Here is an 18,193-nt window from a genome sequence, read left to right as displayed (position 1 = left end):
TTATGACCATTAAGGGTCCTTAAATACTTGGTGTGTCATGAGCTCTCACACATTCTCCCCCAGCCACAGAAATATGCGATATATTCATATGTATAAACAAGCTCCTCAATTCACTTGCCGGTAACACTTGGATTCCTGACAAAGAAACCTTGTTGACCACGGCCAATTGCTTTGGCCGGTCAGTGATACGTTATGCTGCTCCTATGTGGCCTCGACAGCTATGTGACATGCAGTAGAATAATATTCGCGGGAATGCCACTCTTCGAACTGCGACGGGCTGTCTCCTCAGTTCTCACATGGACCGTCTCTATCAGGCGACAAAGACCCTAATCGTGCGAAGACATATCTACATGCTGTCTAAACAATACCTTCTGGGCTATTATCGCACGGACAATCCAAATCATTATCTTGTGGATAGGTTTTCACCACCCAGAAGCTTTAAGGCGGATCTACACGATCTAGAGCGCGTGGTTCAGCGCTACAAGAGAGAACTTCTAGATCAAGTGGGTCTAGACAACTTTCATGCAGACACGGCAGCAGATGTTGTAAATAACTACCGGGTGAATGTGGTCCTTGGAGAACGACCGCCTACCATTGCAGCTGAAGAAATAAGACCACCCCGGAAAACCAGATCCTGATCCCTCTGGATGCACCTCACCTTAGTCGCAGTGTTCCTGGATCTGTGTACTAGACAGAATCAATAAGACGAAAGATTGAACACAACACACTGCTACAACAACGAAAATATCTGTGCAAAATTTCAGGCGGATATGTTTATTCGCTCCAACGCTATCGGGATTTCGACAGGAGGACGGACGGACATGATTTGATCGACTCAAAATATCAAGGCGATTAAGAAGAAAAATATATTCTTAATCGCAATATTAGCCTGAGACCCTAGTGTCAGGTTAATATTTCGAGGTGTTACAAACGGTTGCCTAGATTAGTATACCCCCTTCTATGGTATAACAAGTGAAAGGCGTAATGTTCGGCCGGGCCGAACTTTGGATACCCACCACCTCGGGTATATATGTAAACCATTGTATTGGTCTATTTAGTAGCTATATCTAAAAATAAACCGATCTGAACCATATACAACATGGATGTCGAAAAGCCTAACATAAGTCACTGTGTCAAATTTCAGTGAAATCGGATTATAAATGCGCCTTAAATGGTGCCAAAACTTTAAATCGCGATATCGGTCTATATGGCAGCTATATGCAAATCTTGATCAGTCTAGACCAAAATGCAGAAATATGTGGAGGGGCTTAACTTAACTCTCTGTCCCAAATTTCGGCAACATCGGACAATAAATGCGCCTTTTATGGGTCCAAAACATTAAATCGAGAGATGGTCTGTCGAATGGCGTAACACAACTCACTGTCCCAAATTTTAGCAAAGTGGGATATTAAATGTGGCTTTTATGGAATCGGTGTATGATCCGATATATCGGCTGAGTTTCGGTCTATATGGCAGCTATCCAAATCTGATCCGTCCTTGAAGAAGGACGATTGGCCTAAGACAACTCACTGTCCCAAATTTCAGCGAAATCGGAAAATAAATGTGGATTTTAATGGCTTAATACCCTAAATCGGCGGATCGGTCTATATGGGGGCTATATCAAGATATAGTCCGATATAGCCCATCTTCGAATTTATCCTGTTTATGGACAAAAAAGAATCTGTGCAAAGTTTTGGCCAATATTTCGATTTTTATAGACTGTACCGTGATTTCAACAGACAGACGGACGGACATGTTTAGATCGTCTTAGATTTTTACGCTTATCAGGAACATATTGGGTTGCCCAAAAAGTAATTGCGGATTTTTCATATAGTCGGCGTTGACAAATTTTTTCACAGCTTGTGACTCTGTAATTGCATTCTTTCTTCTGTCAGTTATCAGCTGTTACTTTTAGCTTGCTTTAGAAAAAAAGTGTAAAAAAATATATGTGATTAAAGTTCATTTTAAGTTTTATTAAAAATGCATTTACTTTCTTTTAAAAAATCCGCAATTACTTTTTGGGCAATCCAATATATACTTTATAGGGTCGGAAATGGATATTTCGATGTGTTGCAAACGGAATGACACATAAATATAGCGCATAACCAACTTCATTTAGGAATGACTAAATGAATTTAGCATTATCCCTTGGTGGGACTGAAAAGAAGGGGAAATTCTAAATGTAATCATATGATGTGTGAAAAAGTTTATTTTTTAAATGTCTTCCAGATCATTTAAGGCCTTTCTATCTGCCCCCTAACCACTGTGCTCACAGTTTTATGTGTATTAAATTAAAAATACATTTTATCTTAATCCAATTTATTCCTAATTTAGTAATATTTCCTACCAATTTTTTCGGTATTTGTATTTGTTATAATTTTTTTCCCATATTGTACTTGGAGCCATGAATTCTCTGTGGCAGATACGTGCACGTATCACTGAATGGCTAAGCAATAGCTGCCAACAGAGTGTTGCAAATACCCCTCAAAGCTAGACACCACAAACGAGAAAAACAAACAAAAGTTCGAAAAAAAACTTTTGTCAATTTGTTTGATCACGTTTTTTCTCCTCATTTCTTTGTTGGCCTGTTTGGCGATTGAAGCGACAAGTGCTTTCAAATTGTATCCACAAAATGTCCGAAAAATTTACTGGTCACTCACATCCATTGCCTGCAAGACCTAAATCTATGGCGACATATTTCTTATTTTTCGTTAGCCGCTCTTGTATTACCAATTCAAATGTTTTAGGGGTTTATTTGTGGTGAGTTGGGAGCACCAAAAAAAAATTGGGTGAGCATTTCGACGTTTTGTCGCCACACTGTGTTTGTCGTTCCAATTTACATTTATCGGACATGATCTGTTGTAATTTTGTTCCAAATGTGTAATAGTTATTGTCCATCGTCATCATTGTCATCGTCGTCATCAGAGTAATGCCTGGGGTCCTGTGGCCTACCTACCTACCTTCTGGTCCGAAATACTAAAATTTTACTTGTGCCATGTAGCTTTGCATATCGATCAGCGACAACATGATTTTGTCATTTGTTCCCTCATTTGACCGGTTAAGCAATAAAAGTAAACATTTAAAACCTATTACGATCAAATTTTTTTTACCAAATTACCTACAAACAACTTGTAATAATGATAATTAACTTTAAAAGGCTGAACGAAAAACAAAGAAATAAATAGACATTTTCAGATTTGTAACAATTTGATTGCAAATTTTTCTTGTCTGAAGTGAGATTTTGTTTTTGGAGTTGACTGAAATTATTATTCCTAAGGAGATGGTTGGTTGATTGAACCAAAATGGTAGTGAAAAGTGATTGATTGAAAAATGGCGGTAATATATTAAACTTTCAATTCTAATTTATCACAAACAATGACACTCTATAGGAGATTTTCGTGCATGTTAAGTTGAAGAGAAGATAAAATTGATTTTGTTGAAAAATTATGGGTTGAGAAATGGGAAAAATATAAGAAACAAGTAAAAGCGTGCTAAGTTCGCTCGGGCCGAATCTTATATACCCTCCACCATGGATCGCATTTGTCGAGTTCTCTTCCCGGCATCTATTCTTAGCTAAAATAGTATGAACGAAAAGATTTGCTCTGCTATTAGAGCGATATCAAGATATGGTCCGGATCGGACCACAATTAAATTAAATGTTGGAGACCTGTGTAAAATGTCAGCCAATTTGAATAATAATTGCGCCCTTTGGGGGCTCAAGAAGTAAAATAGAGAGATCGATTTATATGGGAGCTGTATCGGTATGTATAAACACGTATGTTGACGGTCGTGAGAGAATCCGTCGTACAAAATTTCAGGAAAATCGGATAATAATTGCGACCTCTAGAAGCTCAAGAAGTCAAGATCCCAGATCGGTTTATATGGCAGCTATATCAGGTTATAGACCGATTTCAATCTAATTTAGCACAGTTGTTGGAAGTCATAGCAAAACATGTCTTGCAAAATTTCATTCCAATCGGATAAGAATTGCGCCCTCTAGAGGCTCAAGAAATCAAGACCCAAGATGGGATTATATGGCAGCTATATCAGGTTATGAACCGATTTGAACCATACAAAATTTCATTCCAATCGGTTAAGAATTGCGCCCTCTAGAGGCTCAAGAAGCCAAGAACCAAGATCGGTTTATATAGGAACTATATCAGGTTATTGACCGATTTGAACCATACTTAGCACAGTTGTTGGAAGTTATAGCAAAACATGTCGTTCAAAATTGCATTCCAATCGGATAAGAATTGCGCCCTCTAGAGGCTCAAGAAGTCAAGACCCATGATCGGTTTATATGCGAGCTATATCAGGTTATAGACCGATTTGAATCTTATTTAGCACAGTTGTTGGAAGTCATAGCAAAACATGTCGTTCAAAATTTCATTTCAATCGGATAAGAATTGCGCCCTCTAGAGGCTCAATAATTCAAGACCCAAGATCGCATTATATGGCAGCTATATCAGGTTATGAGCCGATTTGAACCATACTTGCCACAGTTGTTGGATATCATAACAGAACATGTCGTGCAAAATTCCATTCCAATCGGATAAGAATTGCGCCCTCTAGAGGCTCAAGAAGTCAAGACCCAAGATCGGTTTATATGGCAGCTATATCAAAACATGGATCGATATGGCCCATTTACAATCCCAACAGGTTATGGACTGTATTTGGCAAGTATTTTGAAGGTCATAGAAGAAGTCATTGTACAAAATTTCAGCCAAATCGGGTATGAATTGCTCCCTACGGAGACTCAAAAAGTATAATCAGGAGATCGGCTTAAATGGGAGCTTTTCAGGTTATAAACCTATTTAGACCACAGTTGTTGTAAGTCAAAACAAAAGACTTCATGCAAAATTCCAGCCAAATCGGATAATAATTGCGTCCTCTAGCGACTCAAGAAGCCAAGATCCGAGATCGGTTTATATGGGTGCTATATCGGGTTGTTAACCTATTTGGACTATACTTGGCATAGTTCTTAGAAGTCAAAACGAAAAATGTCATGTCAAATTTTAGCCAAATCAGATAAAAATTAAGCTCTTGGAGGCTCAAGAAGTCAAGATCCGGGACCGCTTTATATGGCAGCTATATCAAGTTATTAACCGATTATACAGTTGTTGGAAGTCATAAGAAAACAAAACATCTCATACAAAATTTCAGCCAAATTGAATAAGAATTGCGCCCTCTAGAAGCTCAAAAGGTCAAGACCCAAGATCGGTTTATATGGCAGCTATATCAAAACATGGACCGGTTTGCCCCTTTTTCAATCCCAACTGACCTACACTAGTAAGTAGGAATTTGTGCAGAATTTCAAGCGCTTAGCTTTACTCCTTCGAAAATTAGCATGCTTTCCACAGACACATAGACGGTCAGACGGACGGACATGGCTAGATTGTCATAAAATGTCATGAAAATCAAGAATATATATACTTTGTGGGGTCTTAGGCCAATATTTGGATGTGTTGCAAAAACGGAATGGCGAAGTTAGTATACCCCTATTTTATGGTGAAGGGTAGAAAAACGATCTCAAAAAGCTTTACAAGCACACAAACTTTTACAAAAGGCACAAAATCATGCAGCAAAGCCCAAAAAATTTGACTCGAAAGTACAAAGGTGTAGCTGCGCTTACACAAACTGGCGAGTTAATTTTTCCAATTGGGCAAATCGTTAACTCCCAAAATGATCGTGTTTACTTAACCGAGCCCACTTACGAGAATTTGATCTTACGAATGTACACCCGAAGTAATTTTCCATTTTAAGTAATGGTATTGGCGGCTGTGACCGTCGATGACCGCTCTCCAATCGTTTTCGTCCCGCCTTGCGTCAAAGCAAATGCGACTTATTATGGCGCAAACAGTTTGCAAGTTGCTTAGGAACTGTTTCGAGAGAAGTTATTTGCATAGAATTCCTCTTGGACACTCGAAACGGCTCTCGGACACTCGGAACGCCTCTCGGACATTCGGATGCAAACGATGAAACTTACGCAACCGTGATAGAGAATTTGAACCTTGACTACGGTCCGGTTTCTACAGATAAATATCCACCATAATAAAACCAATTTGGCGGGTCTTAAGACGTTGTTATGATCGGGGAACGGTGGGTTGATATAGTCATGATGGTCCCCTTCTCTGATCATCGTTCTAATGACTTTACCCCTAATGATAGTCTCTTCGCTAAAAGGAAGGCAGATTGGAACAAGTTTCGGCACACGTTCTACAGGGATAAGCCACATAGACCTGCATTACACCTCCTCTTGATTACATGTCTATATCGTTCGGAGTGAAGAAGGAAATTTCAATAGTATGGGAGTATAAGCTCACTGCTTCTGAGCTGGAAAAGAGAGTGTAAGGCGGCTCAATGCAAATAGCGGGAAGGATGAAAGACTTACGACTGTAGGATATCTGGGAACTGGAGGCATGTACTGACAGAATGACCCTACCATGCTGACATGTGCATGATATGGCACCTGTCTTCTTCTTGCTGATGCTGCGTTGTTTTGTCGGTCATCCGTGAGTTAAATCGTGTTTATTATCGAGTACCTGTTATAGCTAAATAGTGTTGAGTAGCTTGTGAGAGCTATTGTGTCCTGTTTTGTATGTCGCCCTTGTGTATGTTCCTTTTGGGCATACGCCAAATCGCGGCTACAGCTGAGCTCGGCCTGTAGGTTCGTTTTTAACCGGGTGCAATGACATAGATAGGATGGAGTTTTAGAGGGTACTCTGATCTTAACTAAGGAGGTGAACACGTCCAAATACATGGGATCAAATTGGCAGCCATGAGTGGGTTACTGCATATGGGGGCTACACAGTGTGTTTTGCGGGACAGGAAAATGAAATTTAAATTTTAACGTTTTGGAAAGGGCGAACTAGACAAATCTTAGGATATGCATGTACAATCTCTGTGTCAGCTATATACTGTAATTATCAGACCTAAGATAATATATCAAGTTGTGAACAGAGCTTCAAAAAGCCCACCTACTGTTGAGTACTCAGCCGTAAGTTGTTTGTGCACCACAGATTACGTTATTATCTGCTGCATTTAACTTAACCCATTAACTCAATAACGCATGACCCTCGATTTTTTAATGTTTATGAAAAGTCATATATATATATATATATATATATATATATATATATATATATATATATATATATATATATATATACAGGGTGGCTGATGAATATTGCTACAATGATGAATATTGCTACATTTTTTTTTCGGTGTATGGAATACATTTTTCTTTTATTCATGTTAAATTAAATTATTAAATTAATTATTAAATTATTATTAATTAAATTAATTAATTAATTAATTAAATTAATTATTAAATTATTATTATTAAATAGAAAAAAAGTTATTACATTTTTTTTTGGTAGCGGCTTTCATCAGCCACCCTGTATATATATATATATATATATATATATATATATATATATATATATATATATATATATATATATATATATATATATATATATATATATATATATATATGACATTTTAACGTGAAATTCATGACACTCGACATTACTAGTGAATTTTATAAAAATCGGTTCAGATTTGAATATAGGTCCCATATAGCTTATGTTCGACAGTTTGGACAAATGCTGTAATAATTTGGTCATTGGTTTACTGATTCTCACGAAATTTGGCAGAAAGAATAGTTTTGGATCTATTATTATATTTTTGAGATTTCCGAATTTTGTCTACAATAGGCTTAAATTAGAATTTTATAAACAATTAGCTGGCCCGGTGTGCTTCGATATACCCTAAAATTATATTCATATTTAAGTCTCAAATATCTTTCATTAGAATCCCATATACATATACATGCATAACTGAGGCATAGTTTTGGAGTGGAGCGACCGCTTGGAATTGACTCAAATGTTTGTATAAGTTTCGTATTCTACTCTCAAGTACGTAACGTTTCAATCCCATTTTCCGTTTTCCCGATGGGCCTACATGTCCATTTGGAGCACAATTTTGGGGTGGGGCGATCTACCTGGGAATAGACCCCTAATTTTTATGTAAGTTTCGTATTCTACTCTCAAGTATATTTCGACAGAGTCCTATATTGTCCCGATCGGGCAACATGTCCGTTTGGGGATGGTTTTTTGGTATGTGGCGTCGTTGCCATCGACGGTATGCAGACTCTCGAAGGATGTTGGACCACTAGCATTGATGAGAAGCGAAAAATCATTTCCGTTTTAGTGGATGGATGGTGTAAATTCTTCCCAAGGCATCTGTAGAAAACATATTTCGATGTCCTTCAAATCACTTTCCTTGTTTGCGTTTACTGAATCTTTTTGTTAAAGACGACCAGATATATACTGACCCGGTTGATAAGGCTAACCTGCTAGCTGACATGTTTGTGGGAAATTCTTTCCCGCCAGAAAGCGATCAATAACTCCCCGTTATTAAAGACGTTTCTAGTTCCATACCTCAGATATATTTTCGAACAGGGTTCTTGCAGATCTCAACATAAATAAATCCTCGGGCCCGGATGGCATATCCTCCCTTGTTTTATGCAAGTGTTCTGCGACGCTCGCTCGTCCTTTACGCAATCTTAGGTGGGTGTTTTCCCGGCGCGTTGGAAGATTGCGAATGTGCAATCTATCTCCAAGAAGTGTGAGGCAATCGACCCTGCTTATTACCGACCAATAGCGTTATGCTCCGCGTTTTCCATGGTTTTGGAGTCCAATGGGTTCGGCAGAAATCACTCCACAGGTGACCTGATGGCATTTCTGTCTGAAAGTTGGAGTCGCTCTATTCACCAGTTCGGAGGAAGTAAGGTCGTGGCCCTGGATATCTCCAAGTCATTTGATAGTGTCTGTACGGTGCACTTCTTTCAAAGCGGATCGCTTTTGGTGTCGGCAATAACTTCGCTTTATTTATATCGAGTTTTAGCAGAGATCGCTCTTTAAGAGTTTTTGTATATGGATTCTCATCTGACGAATACAAATTGACCGCAGGAGTATCACAAGGATCTGTCCTTTCTCCCTTTCGTTTTTTTTTTTAATTTCATTGACAGTCTACTAGGTCTGTTTTTGAATCCGATCTACTCGTTCACGGATGACAGCAACTTCTGTCATTCATTTTCATTCGACCATGGATCGAGTCTTTGAGAGAGATAAGAGTTGTTGTAGATGGGTTCTCATCTGACGAATAAAGATTGACCGCAGGAGTACCACAAGTATCTGTCCTTTCTCCCTCTCGTTTTTTTTTATTTTCATTGACTATCAGCTGGGTCTATTTTCGAATCCGATCTACTCGTTCGCGGATGACAGTAACCTGTGTCATTCATTTTCATTCGACCATAGGCCGAGTCTTCGGGAGATTGAAGACAGCAGGCGGATTTTTGGCCATTTCTGAGTGGAGTCGAATGGACTAAGTGGGTTCTAATGCACACAAGACACAGTGCTGTTTGTTGTCCCACAGACGATTCACTGACAATTTACAATCCCAAATATCTATCGACGGTGTATTGGGTTGCCCAAAAAGTAATTGCGGATACCAAGGATACCAATAGATACCAAGGAGTCCGAGGCTCTTGATGTTCTAGGCATGATGTCCGTTGGTCAAAACATGTATTCGAAGTGACGAAAGAAGCATTCAAGTTCTTGGGCTTTCTTAAGCGGTGTAAGAAATATTTCACTCCCTCTGATCTTCTTAATATCTTCACTGCGTACATCAGGCCGAAGATGGAATATAACTCACATATATGAGCTAGAACTCCAAAATCATCCCTAGCGCTGCTTGACCGTGCCCATAGGCGGGCGTTGGACTTGATTGGAGATGGTAGGGTATCCAACTCTATTGTTTCCCTTGCACGCATTTTGATACTAAAATTCAATAATTTGCAAGCGTTGTTCGTTTCTAAGATGATTCATGGTTAATTTATAGACCAAACTGAAGATGTTTGACAGTGAAACAAAACACCAAACGTGCGAGAGCTGTTTAAACCAGTGTTGGTAAAAAGATAATAGCTAAAAAATTACCCTTTATATATAGATAAGCGATAAATTTGTTTTTTTTTTTTTTTAACATATCACATCTTTAAAGAATTGTTTCTTAATTTCCTTTTTTGTCGTATTTCTCCCTCAATGTGGCTTTCTTGTCAATTAAATCATTTTAATAATCCAAAATATTTAGTATATCATACTTACAGTAGCACCTTCTACATCATCGAGTTTTCTTTTGTATGTAGTTTTAAATAATAATTTTTGACTTACATTTTCGATTAATGCAATAAAGGCCATTAAAGAAAATGTTCATACCACAGCTGGGTTGTGCAACAACACTTAAAACATACTTTGCTACCAGAAATTCATTTGTATTGTAGTATGTGGTTGTGTGTTCAGTGGTTCATTGGTTCATGGTGTGTCCAAAAACTGTTTTGTTGTTGTTGTTGTTGTTAGTTGCAACATTACAAGCACTTATGACTAAAAAAAAGGTGCATTGATTGGAGGGGATCAAATCAAAATATTACAAAAATAAGAAAATCCAAACAATATTTGAGGTGAAATAAAACAGGAGTTGGGTTGGGAGTCTGTGTTTTCCAAGAATTTTTATTTTTATTTCATACTATTAAAACAATTTTATTACAAAAACTAATAAAAATTTGTAGAAAATTAAAAAAACAATATGCAAAGGAAGGTATTTGCGGGGGGTAAATAATACAAAAAAAAGAACGATTTTGAAAAATAATTACAATAATAACAGGAAAGAGGATGTGTTGGCAATTCACTAAAGTGCAAAATTGTATTTGTAAGTGCTGTTGCTTTAGCTATGTAAAACTAATAAAAATTTATTTTAATGAATGTTAATAAAATAATAAACAAAACTAATGGAGGTGCCATATATTTTGAAGCAGTGTTAGTTTTTGGTTTAAAGATATTTTATGGAATTGTCGTAAGTTGTTGTTATTTGAGTTGCTATTTATTGCTGCTTTGGCTTTTGTAGAAGAAAATGATTTAAATAGTGATGAAAATGTTTTTTGGCTTGCTTTGTACGGATCTATAGTCCATTGAATTATACATTAGGCGATGGATATGAACGTACAGAATTTTACTCTTTTGATGTTAGCTTTACTTTGACTTTCGTGAAAATGAACTTTAAATATGATAATGAATATTATGTCTATCTTTCCGTCTCTCTGTTTCAATCTCGAGATTTAATGGCTAGAACACATAAAATTGCATTTATTAGCTGATTACATTGAAATTTGGAAGAGTGAGTTGTTTGAAACCTTTCAACGTCCATTCCGAATATAAGTCCAAAATTGTCTTATATATGTTTGTATATGGCACTGAAAGCCTGGGTTCGAATCTTAACGAGAAGAATAGAAAAAATGTTCTGCAGTGGTTATCGTCCAACTAATGCAGTTGATGTTTTTAAGGCTAGTCATATATAACATGTCTATTTAGTGATGCAGCTCAGCGGCCGATGTCAAAGTTAAATCGAAGAGCACCAATTGATAGATCTATTCCTTGTTTTGATGTTTAAAAGTAGTGGATCGTATGGTTCCTAACGAAAAACTTATGTATCTATGAATCTGGTTAATACATTAGGCTGTAGTTGAGCAGTTTTTGGCCTACGAGCATTCGTTTTTGGCTACAATGTTTCTTTTTTTTTGGGCTACGTTTCTAAACTAAAAGTTATACAGAAAATCGGACAAGAGGATACTACTCAAATTGCTGTAGCTACATAGAGTGTTCTCTCGCTGTCAAGGAATATACAATGATAGCTTTTCATGACATTGGAGGGGCTTTCAATAATGTAAAACCGACGTCAATCATGAAGTAGTTGGAGTTTCTAGGCTTCAACTCTACCGTAAGAAAGTTTGTTAATACCTTACTTACTAAAAAATGCAATACGGCAGGCTTGGAATCTGTGGATCTAAAAAGATGGGTCAGCAGAGGAACACCTCAAGGAGATGTACTGACTCCTCTACTTTGGAATATAGCCATTAACAATATATTATTGTCTATGGAGGAAAAAGTCTAAAAGTGGTGACGTGGCAATTGCGGTTAGGCACCTTTGGAGATATACTTGAGGAAGCTCTACGTGCGACAACGTAGTGGGCTACGTAAAGTGGTCTAGATGTAAATCCGTGCAAGACAGTAGTAGTTCTTTTCAGCAGGAGATACAAGATACCTACAGTGGCACATGTCTCCTTGGGAGGAGAGAACATTCTATTTACAAATGGAAATTGCAAATTTTTCCAATTAACATTCAACTATGGAACATTGGCAAACTTCTCTCATATCAATGATTGCGGTTCGATTCAAGTTTAAGCTCAATATTAGGGGCCTCCTTTTTATAGTCAAGTTGGAACGGCGTGCCGCAGTGCGACACCTCTTTGGAGAGTTGTTTTACATGTCATAGTACCTCACAAATGTTGCCAGCATTAGGAGGCGAAAACCACCGCTGGAAATTTTTTTCTGATGGTCTCGCCAGGATTCGAATCCAGGCGTCTCCAAGGCGAACCCAGGTGGCCTCCATTTACATAAAGCACAAAATACCTGGGTGTTTTGCTGGACAAGAAATTGAACTTCAAATCCAACATTTCGGAAAGGGCAAGAAAGGCAGCTCTTGCCCTATACACCTGCAAGAGAACCATTGGCAAATGTTAGGGGTTTAAACCGCGTATCATGTACTGGATACATACTGCAGTTGTCAGACCTATAATGCTTATGGTGTTGTGGTCTGGTGGACGGCGTTTCAAAAGTCCACCTACTGTTCAATACTTAGCCGGATCCAAAGGATGGCTGGTATGTGCAGCTGCACTGAAGATGACACCATCTGATGAAATGAATTGAATGCTACATCTAATGCCTCTGAGCATTGGACTAGACAAATTGCTGCGACCAATGCCGTGAGGCTAAGTGAGCTTTCTCTTTGGGGTAGACAAAATGCTGCGACCATTGCCGTGAGGCTAATTGAGCTTTTTCTTTTTGTGGCGGCTACGGACACTGTGTAATCCTTGATACAATATCCGATTTTCCAGGCAGTGTGGATTACACCCTACCTGAGCCGCTCTTTGATAAGAAGTACTGTACCACTATTCCTGATAGAACCGATTGGAACTACGATATCTCTGGTAACTGAAGTTACATAGACTTCTATACGGACGGTTCCAAACTAGACGACCAGGTGGGCTTTAGGGTGTACTGTAAAGATCTGGTCATATCGATAAGGTTACCCGACCACTGCAGTGTGTATTAAGCGGAGATCCTTGTAATTAAGGAAGTGGTGGAATGGCTAAGATATAAAGTCATAACGACGATTGGCATAAATGTCAACCATTAAATCCCTGGTCAACGTATTTCTGAACACAAAAACCGCCCTCGACTGTCGCGGATCTCTCAACGAGATGGCAGAACAGTTCAAAATTCGCCTGTTCTGGGTGCCGGACCACAGAGACATCCTAGGGAATTGTAAGGCGGGCGAGCTTGCGAAACTAGGAACTACCCTACACATACTGATACTGGAATCTGTGGGTATGCCTCTAGCGGGATGTAAGCTAAGTTTTCAGGACCAGGCCCCCTCTTTGTGACTATCTGTCACAAAGAGGGGGCTGTGGCTGCTGTGAGCATTCCAAAACTATGTGCCCTTATCTAGACTTGAAAAGGTCTACCGCTTTGCTGTCTATCGCTAGAAGAGACAGTCTCAGTCTTTGTGTCCGTTATGACAGGTCACTTTCTAATCGGAAAACATGCTGACAGACTGAAGGTTACCAGTAACGACTTTTGCAGAAGCTGTGAGGACATCGAAGAAGAAGAGACTTTGGAACAGCTTCTGGGACAATAGATGGGACAATATGGCTGCTATATCTAAATCTGGACCGATCTGGGCCAAATTGAAGAAGGATGTCGTGTAGCCTTACACAACTCAGTCTCAAAATTCAGGAAAATGGGATAATAAATGTGGCTTTTGTGGGCCTAAGACCTTAAATCCGTAGATCGGTCTATATGGGGGCTATATCAAGATATAGTCGGATATTGCCCATCTTCGCACTTAAGCTGCTTATAGTCAAAAAAAAAAAGAATCTGTGCAAAGTTTCAACTCAATATCTCAGTTTTTAAAGACTGTAGCATGATTTAAACAGACAGACGGACAAACGGACGGACATGGCTATATCATCTTAGATTTTTACGACGATCAAGAACAGATATACTTTATCGGGTCGGAAATTGATTTTTCGATGTATTGCGAATGGAACGCCAAAATAAATAAATCTCCATCCTTCGGTGGTGGGTATAAAAATGAATTAACTAGTGAATGTTTTTTTGACCTATGATTTTCACTTTCTTTCGACGTGGATTATCATGATAAGAGTGCATTGATGAATTTAAATATTTGTTTGGTGATGAAGCTCCATCCTATAGCAATGTGAATAACTGGTATAAAGAATTCAGTCTTGGGCGACGCTCGCTCAAAGTCGAATTCTGTGAACGTGGCCAAAAACCGACCGTTACACCAGAGAACGTTGGTTCCATGCGTGGACTTTCAAGATCTTCATGTGACATACCGTGAGATAGTGGCATCCTTGGAAATTTCTTCCTCCAGCATAAATTTGATATTGCATGCTCTGCTCTAAAAAAGATTTGTTCTCGTTGCTTTCCACACAATATGACAATCGCCCAAAGAAAGGCTCGTGTCGATTAGTGCAAAGAAATGTTAAAAACGATGATCGCGGTGCTTCAAAATACATTTACAAGATCGTTGCAGGCAGCGAATCATGGATCTATGCATATGAGCCCGAAACAAAACAACAATAGACCGATCTGAACCATATTAAGATCAGATATGGGGAGGCTCAAAACAACTAAAAATGCTAATTTGCCCATGAACATTCCATTAAGGAACAGGGGAAAACTTCTCACATATCAATGAGTGCTGTCCGATTCAAGTTTAAGCTCAATGATAAAGGACCTCCTTTTTATAGCCGAGTCCGAACGGCGTGACGCAGTGCTACACCTCTTTGTGGAGAAGTTTTACACGGCTGCCATACCAAATGATACAGTACCTCACAAATGACGCCAGCATTAGGAGGGGAAAACCACCGCTTAAAATTTTTATGACGATCTCGCCAGGACTCGAACCCAGGCGTTCAGCGTCATAGGCGGAAATGCTAACCTCTGCGCTATGGTAGCCTCAAAACAACTCACTGTTTCAAATTTCAGCGAAGTCGGGTAATAAATAAAGGTTTTATAGGCTTCAGACCCCTTATTGGCAGATCAGTCTATAAGGCAGCAATATCTAAATATAGTCCGATCAGAACCATATTTAGGACGGATATTGGAGGGTCTTAACCTATTCACTGTTTCAAATTTCAGCGAATTTTGGCTAATAAATAAAGCTTTTATGGGCTTCAGACCCTTAGTCGGGAGATCGGTCAATATGGCAGCTATATCTAAATATAGTCCAATCTGAACCATACTTGGGTTCTATGTTGGGAGGCTTAAAATAACCCACTGTTTCAAATTGCAGCGAAATCGGCTAAAAAATTTAGCTTTTATGGGTTTCAGACCCTTAATCGGGAGATCAGTCAATATGGCAGCTATATCTAAATATAGTCCGATCTAAATCATATTTAGGTCAGATATCGGGAGGCTTAAAAAACCCACTGTTTGAAATTTCAGCGAAATCGGATTATAAAATAAAGCTTTTATGGGCTTCAGACCCTTTATCGGCAGATCGGTATATATGGCAGCTATATCTAAATATAGTCCGATCTGAAACATATTTGGGTCCTATGTTGGGATGCCGCAAACTATTCGCTGTTTTAAGTTTCAGTGAAATCGGATAAAAAATAAAGCTATTATGGGCTTCACACTCTTTATCGGCAGATCGGTCTGTATGGCAGCTATATCCAAATATGGTCCGATTTGACCTGTTCAAGAACATAACCAGCGTGCATCAAAAAGACGTATCGGTGCCAAATTTCAAGTCAATATCTCAATTTTTGATGGCTGTAGAGTGATTACAACAGAAGGGCGGGCGGACGGGCAGACGGATAGACACACGGACATCGTTTAATCGTCTTAGAATTTTACGACGATCCCAAATATATATACTTTGTAGCGTCGGCAATTTATATTTCGATGTATTGCAACCGGAATGACTAAATGAATATACCCCCTATCCTACGGTGGTGGGTATAAAAATCTTAAATTTTGGGACAACTTTTTTTACAGTGCAGAAATATATAGGAGCTCTGGTATAACTCCTATGCCTGTTTCAAATTGCAGCGAAGTCGGGTAATAAATAGGCTTCAGACCCCTTATCGGCTGATCGGTCTATATGGCAGCTATATCCAAATATGGTCCGATTTGACCTGTTCAAGAATTTAACCAGCATGCATCAAAAAGACGTATCTGTGCCAAATTTCAGCTCAATATCTCAATTTTTTTAAGGCTGTAGAGTGATTACTACAGACGGACGTACAGACGGACAGACACACGGACATCGTTAAATCATCTCAGAATTTTACGACGATCCGAAATATGTATACTTTGTTTGGTCGGATATTGAGATTTCGATGTATTGGAATGGCTAAATGAGTATACCCCCTATCCTATGGTGGTGGGTATAAAAATCTTAAATTTTGGAACAACTTTTTTTCAGTGCAGAAATTTATAGCAGCTCTGGTATAACTCCTATGCCTTCATGAAGGCAATTAAAGATATCGGTTTTTGGGGAACTATATTCAATACATAGCATGATGAAGCTAATCCAATCCAATTTAACCTACCTATGGACACCAAAAAAAAAAAATCTGGATGAAGTTTTAGCTTGATGGCTTTATGTGATCATCAGCCTGCATAGTGATTACTACAGATAGACGGATACCAAATTCCCTTAGATTTTTGCGATTATCAATAACATATACATGTACACAATTGGATCGGAGATACTGAAATGTTGCGAAAGGTATGACAAATTCATTTCATTGATGATACTTATAGAAAACCTTAATCCAACCATCAAATTAAGGACAAGTTATCAATAAAAGTCTTTAATTCAAATTTACGTTTACCGCAAAAAATTGTCGATCATGTAGCAGAGTATGTTAAACATCATATTCACCATCATCATCCTCATCGCTCATTGATGCCGAGTAGCCAAAGTGGTGGGCTGCGCGATTATAGCCATCATTAGTTAGTCAACTAATTATGGCCAACATCTTCCAGTAGCAGCAACAAACATGATCAGCAATTATGATCAATTAGTAATCGAGTAAGTGAGCGCAAGTGCAATAAATTTAAGCGTTTTTATGGCATTATTAAGCATTAAGCAGCAAATAACGGATAACGAATGGCAAATAAACAAAAAAAAAAAATAACAACAACTTTATGAATTTTATTTATACATTAAAAAAGAAGCAATGTTTATTGTTATTATTATAACAAGCAAGTAGTTATAAAAAAACATTTTATTATCTTGAAGTTTTTTTTTTACATAAGTTTTGATGATTGGTGTGTGTTGCTGTGTGGATGAGTGAAACTATGGTACAGGGAAATTGTGATGAAAATATTGAAAAAAAATGATGGGATGTCTAGACAAGGCATCCTCTATGGTGTAGATTGTTAATAAGTGGTCTGGGGTTTTCCAAAATCTATCCAATATGGTATTATGGCAAGGGTTTCCAATTTTAACCGCATATGTTGATGTTATGTTTAAGTGTGTGAGTGGGAAACGCATGTTGGGGTAATGTTGTGTGTTGTGTCTTGAGTGTTGTGCATAACTTAACTAATAATTCAATCAACCTCCTGTTAAAATTATAAAACAAAAATTTAAAAATTAATTTAGTATTTTAAAAAAAGAAAAAAACAATTAAATTACTACATATTTCTATTTCATCATAAGCATAAAGCATTTCTCTTTCATAGTAACTCTATTACGAATAAGAACTATTAAAAAAAACAATTGAACTAAGATTGAGAATAAAGCTTTTCAATTGCAAATCCACTGAGTTTTGTGTTTAAGTAAAAAAAAAAACAAAATCAAAAAAACTAAAGTGCTTTACTAACTACATTGTGCTTCGTTTCGCTTGGTTTGTGTAACAAATTAAAAATTTCTATTTAGTATAAATTATTTTGTAAAATATAAAAAAAAATTCATGAGTGATTAATTGCACATGGTTGATAATATAAATAATAATCAAAAAAACTTGTATAACATA

At 37.9% G+C, this 18,193-nt stretch overlaps 1 protein-coding gene across 2 annotated transcripts in view; it reads right to left on the bottom strand.

The window, feature by feature from the left end:
- Positions 1-18,193, bottom strand: part of LOC131995089 (uncharacterized) — a 115,350-nt gene that overhangs the window by 24,979 nt on the left and 72,178 nt on the right. Inside the window, exon 4 of one of the 2 annotated variants that reach the window (XM_059362940.1) lies at positions 17,464-17,780. The exons of the other annotated variant lie outside the window; for it this stretch is intronic. Coding sequence (XP_059218923.1) covers positions 17,773-17,780 — 8 coding nt within the window. The 3' untranslated portion in view covers positions 17,464-17,772. Of the gene's footprint in view, positions 1-17,463; positions 17,781-18,193 lie in introns of those variants that run through there. 2 annotated transcript variants of the gene reach the window in all.

This window comes from Stomoxys calcitrans, chromosome 2, assembly GCF_963082655.1.
Source record: "Stomoxys calcitrans chromosome 2, idStoCalc2.1, whole genome shotgun sequence".
Classification (NCBI taxonomy): domain Eukaryota; kingdom Metazoa; phylum Arthropoda; class Insecta; order Diptera; family Muscidae; genus Stomoxys; species Stomoxys calcitrans.
Note: the sequence above shows the minus strand (reverse complement) of the source record. Positions and strands in the feature narration are given on the sequence as shown.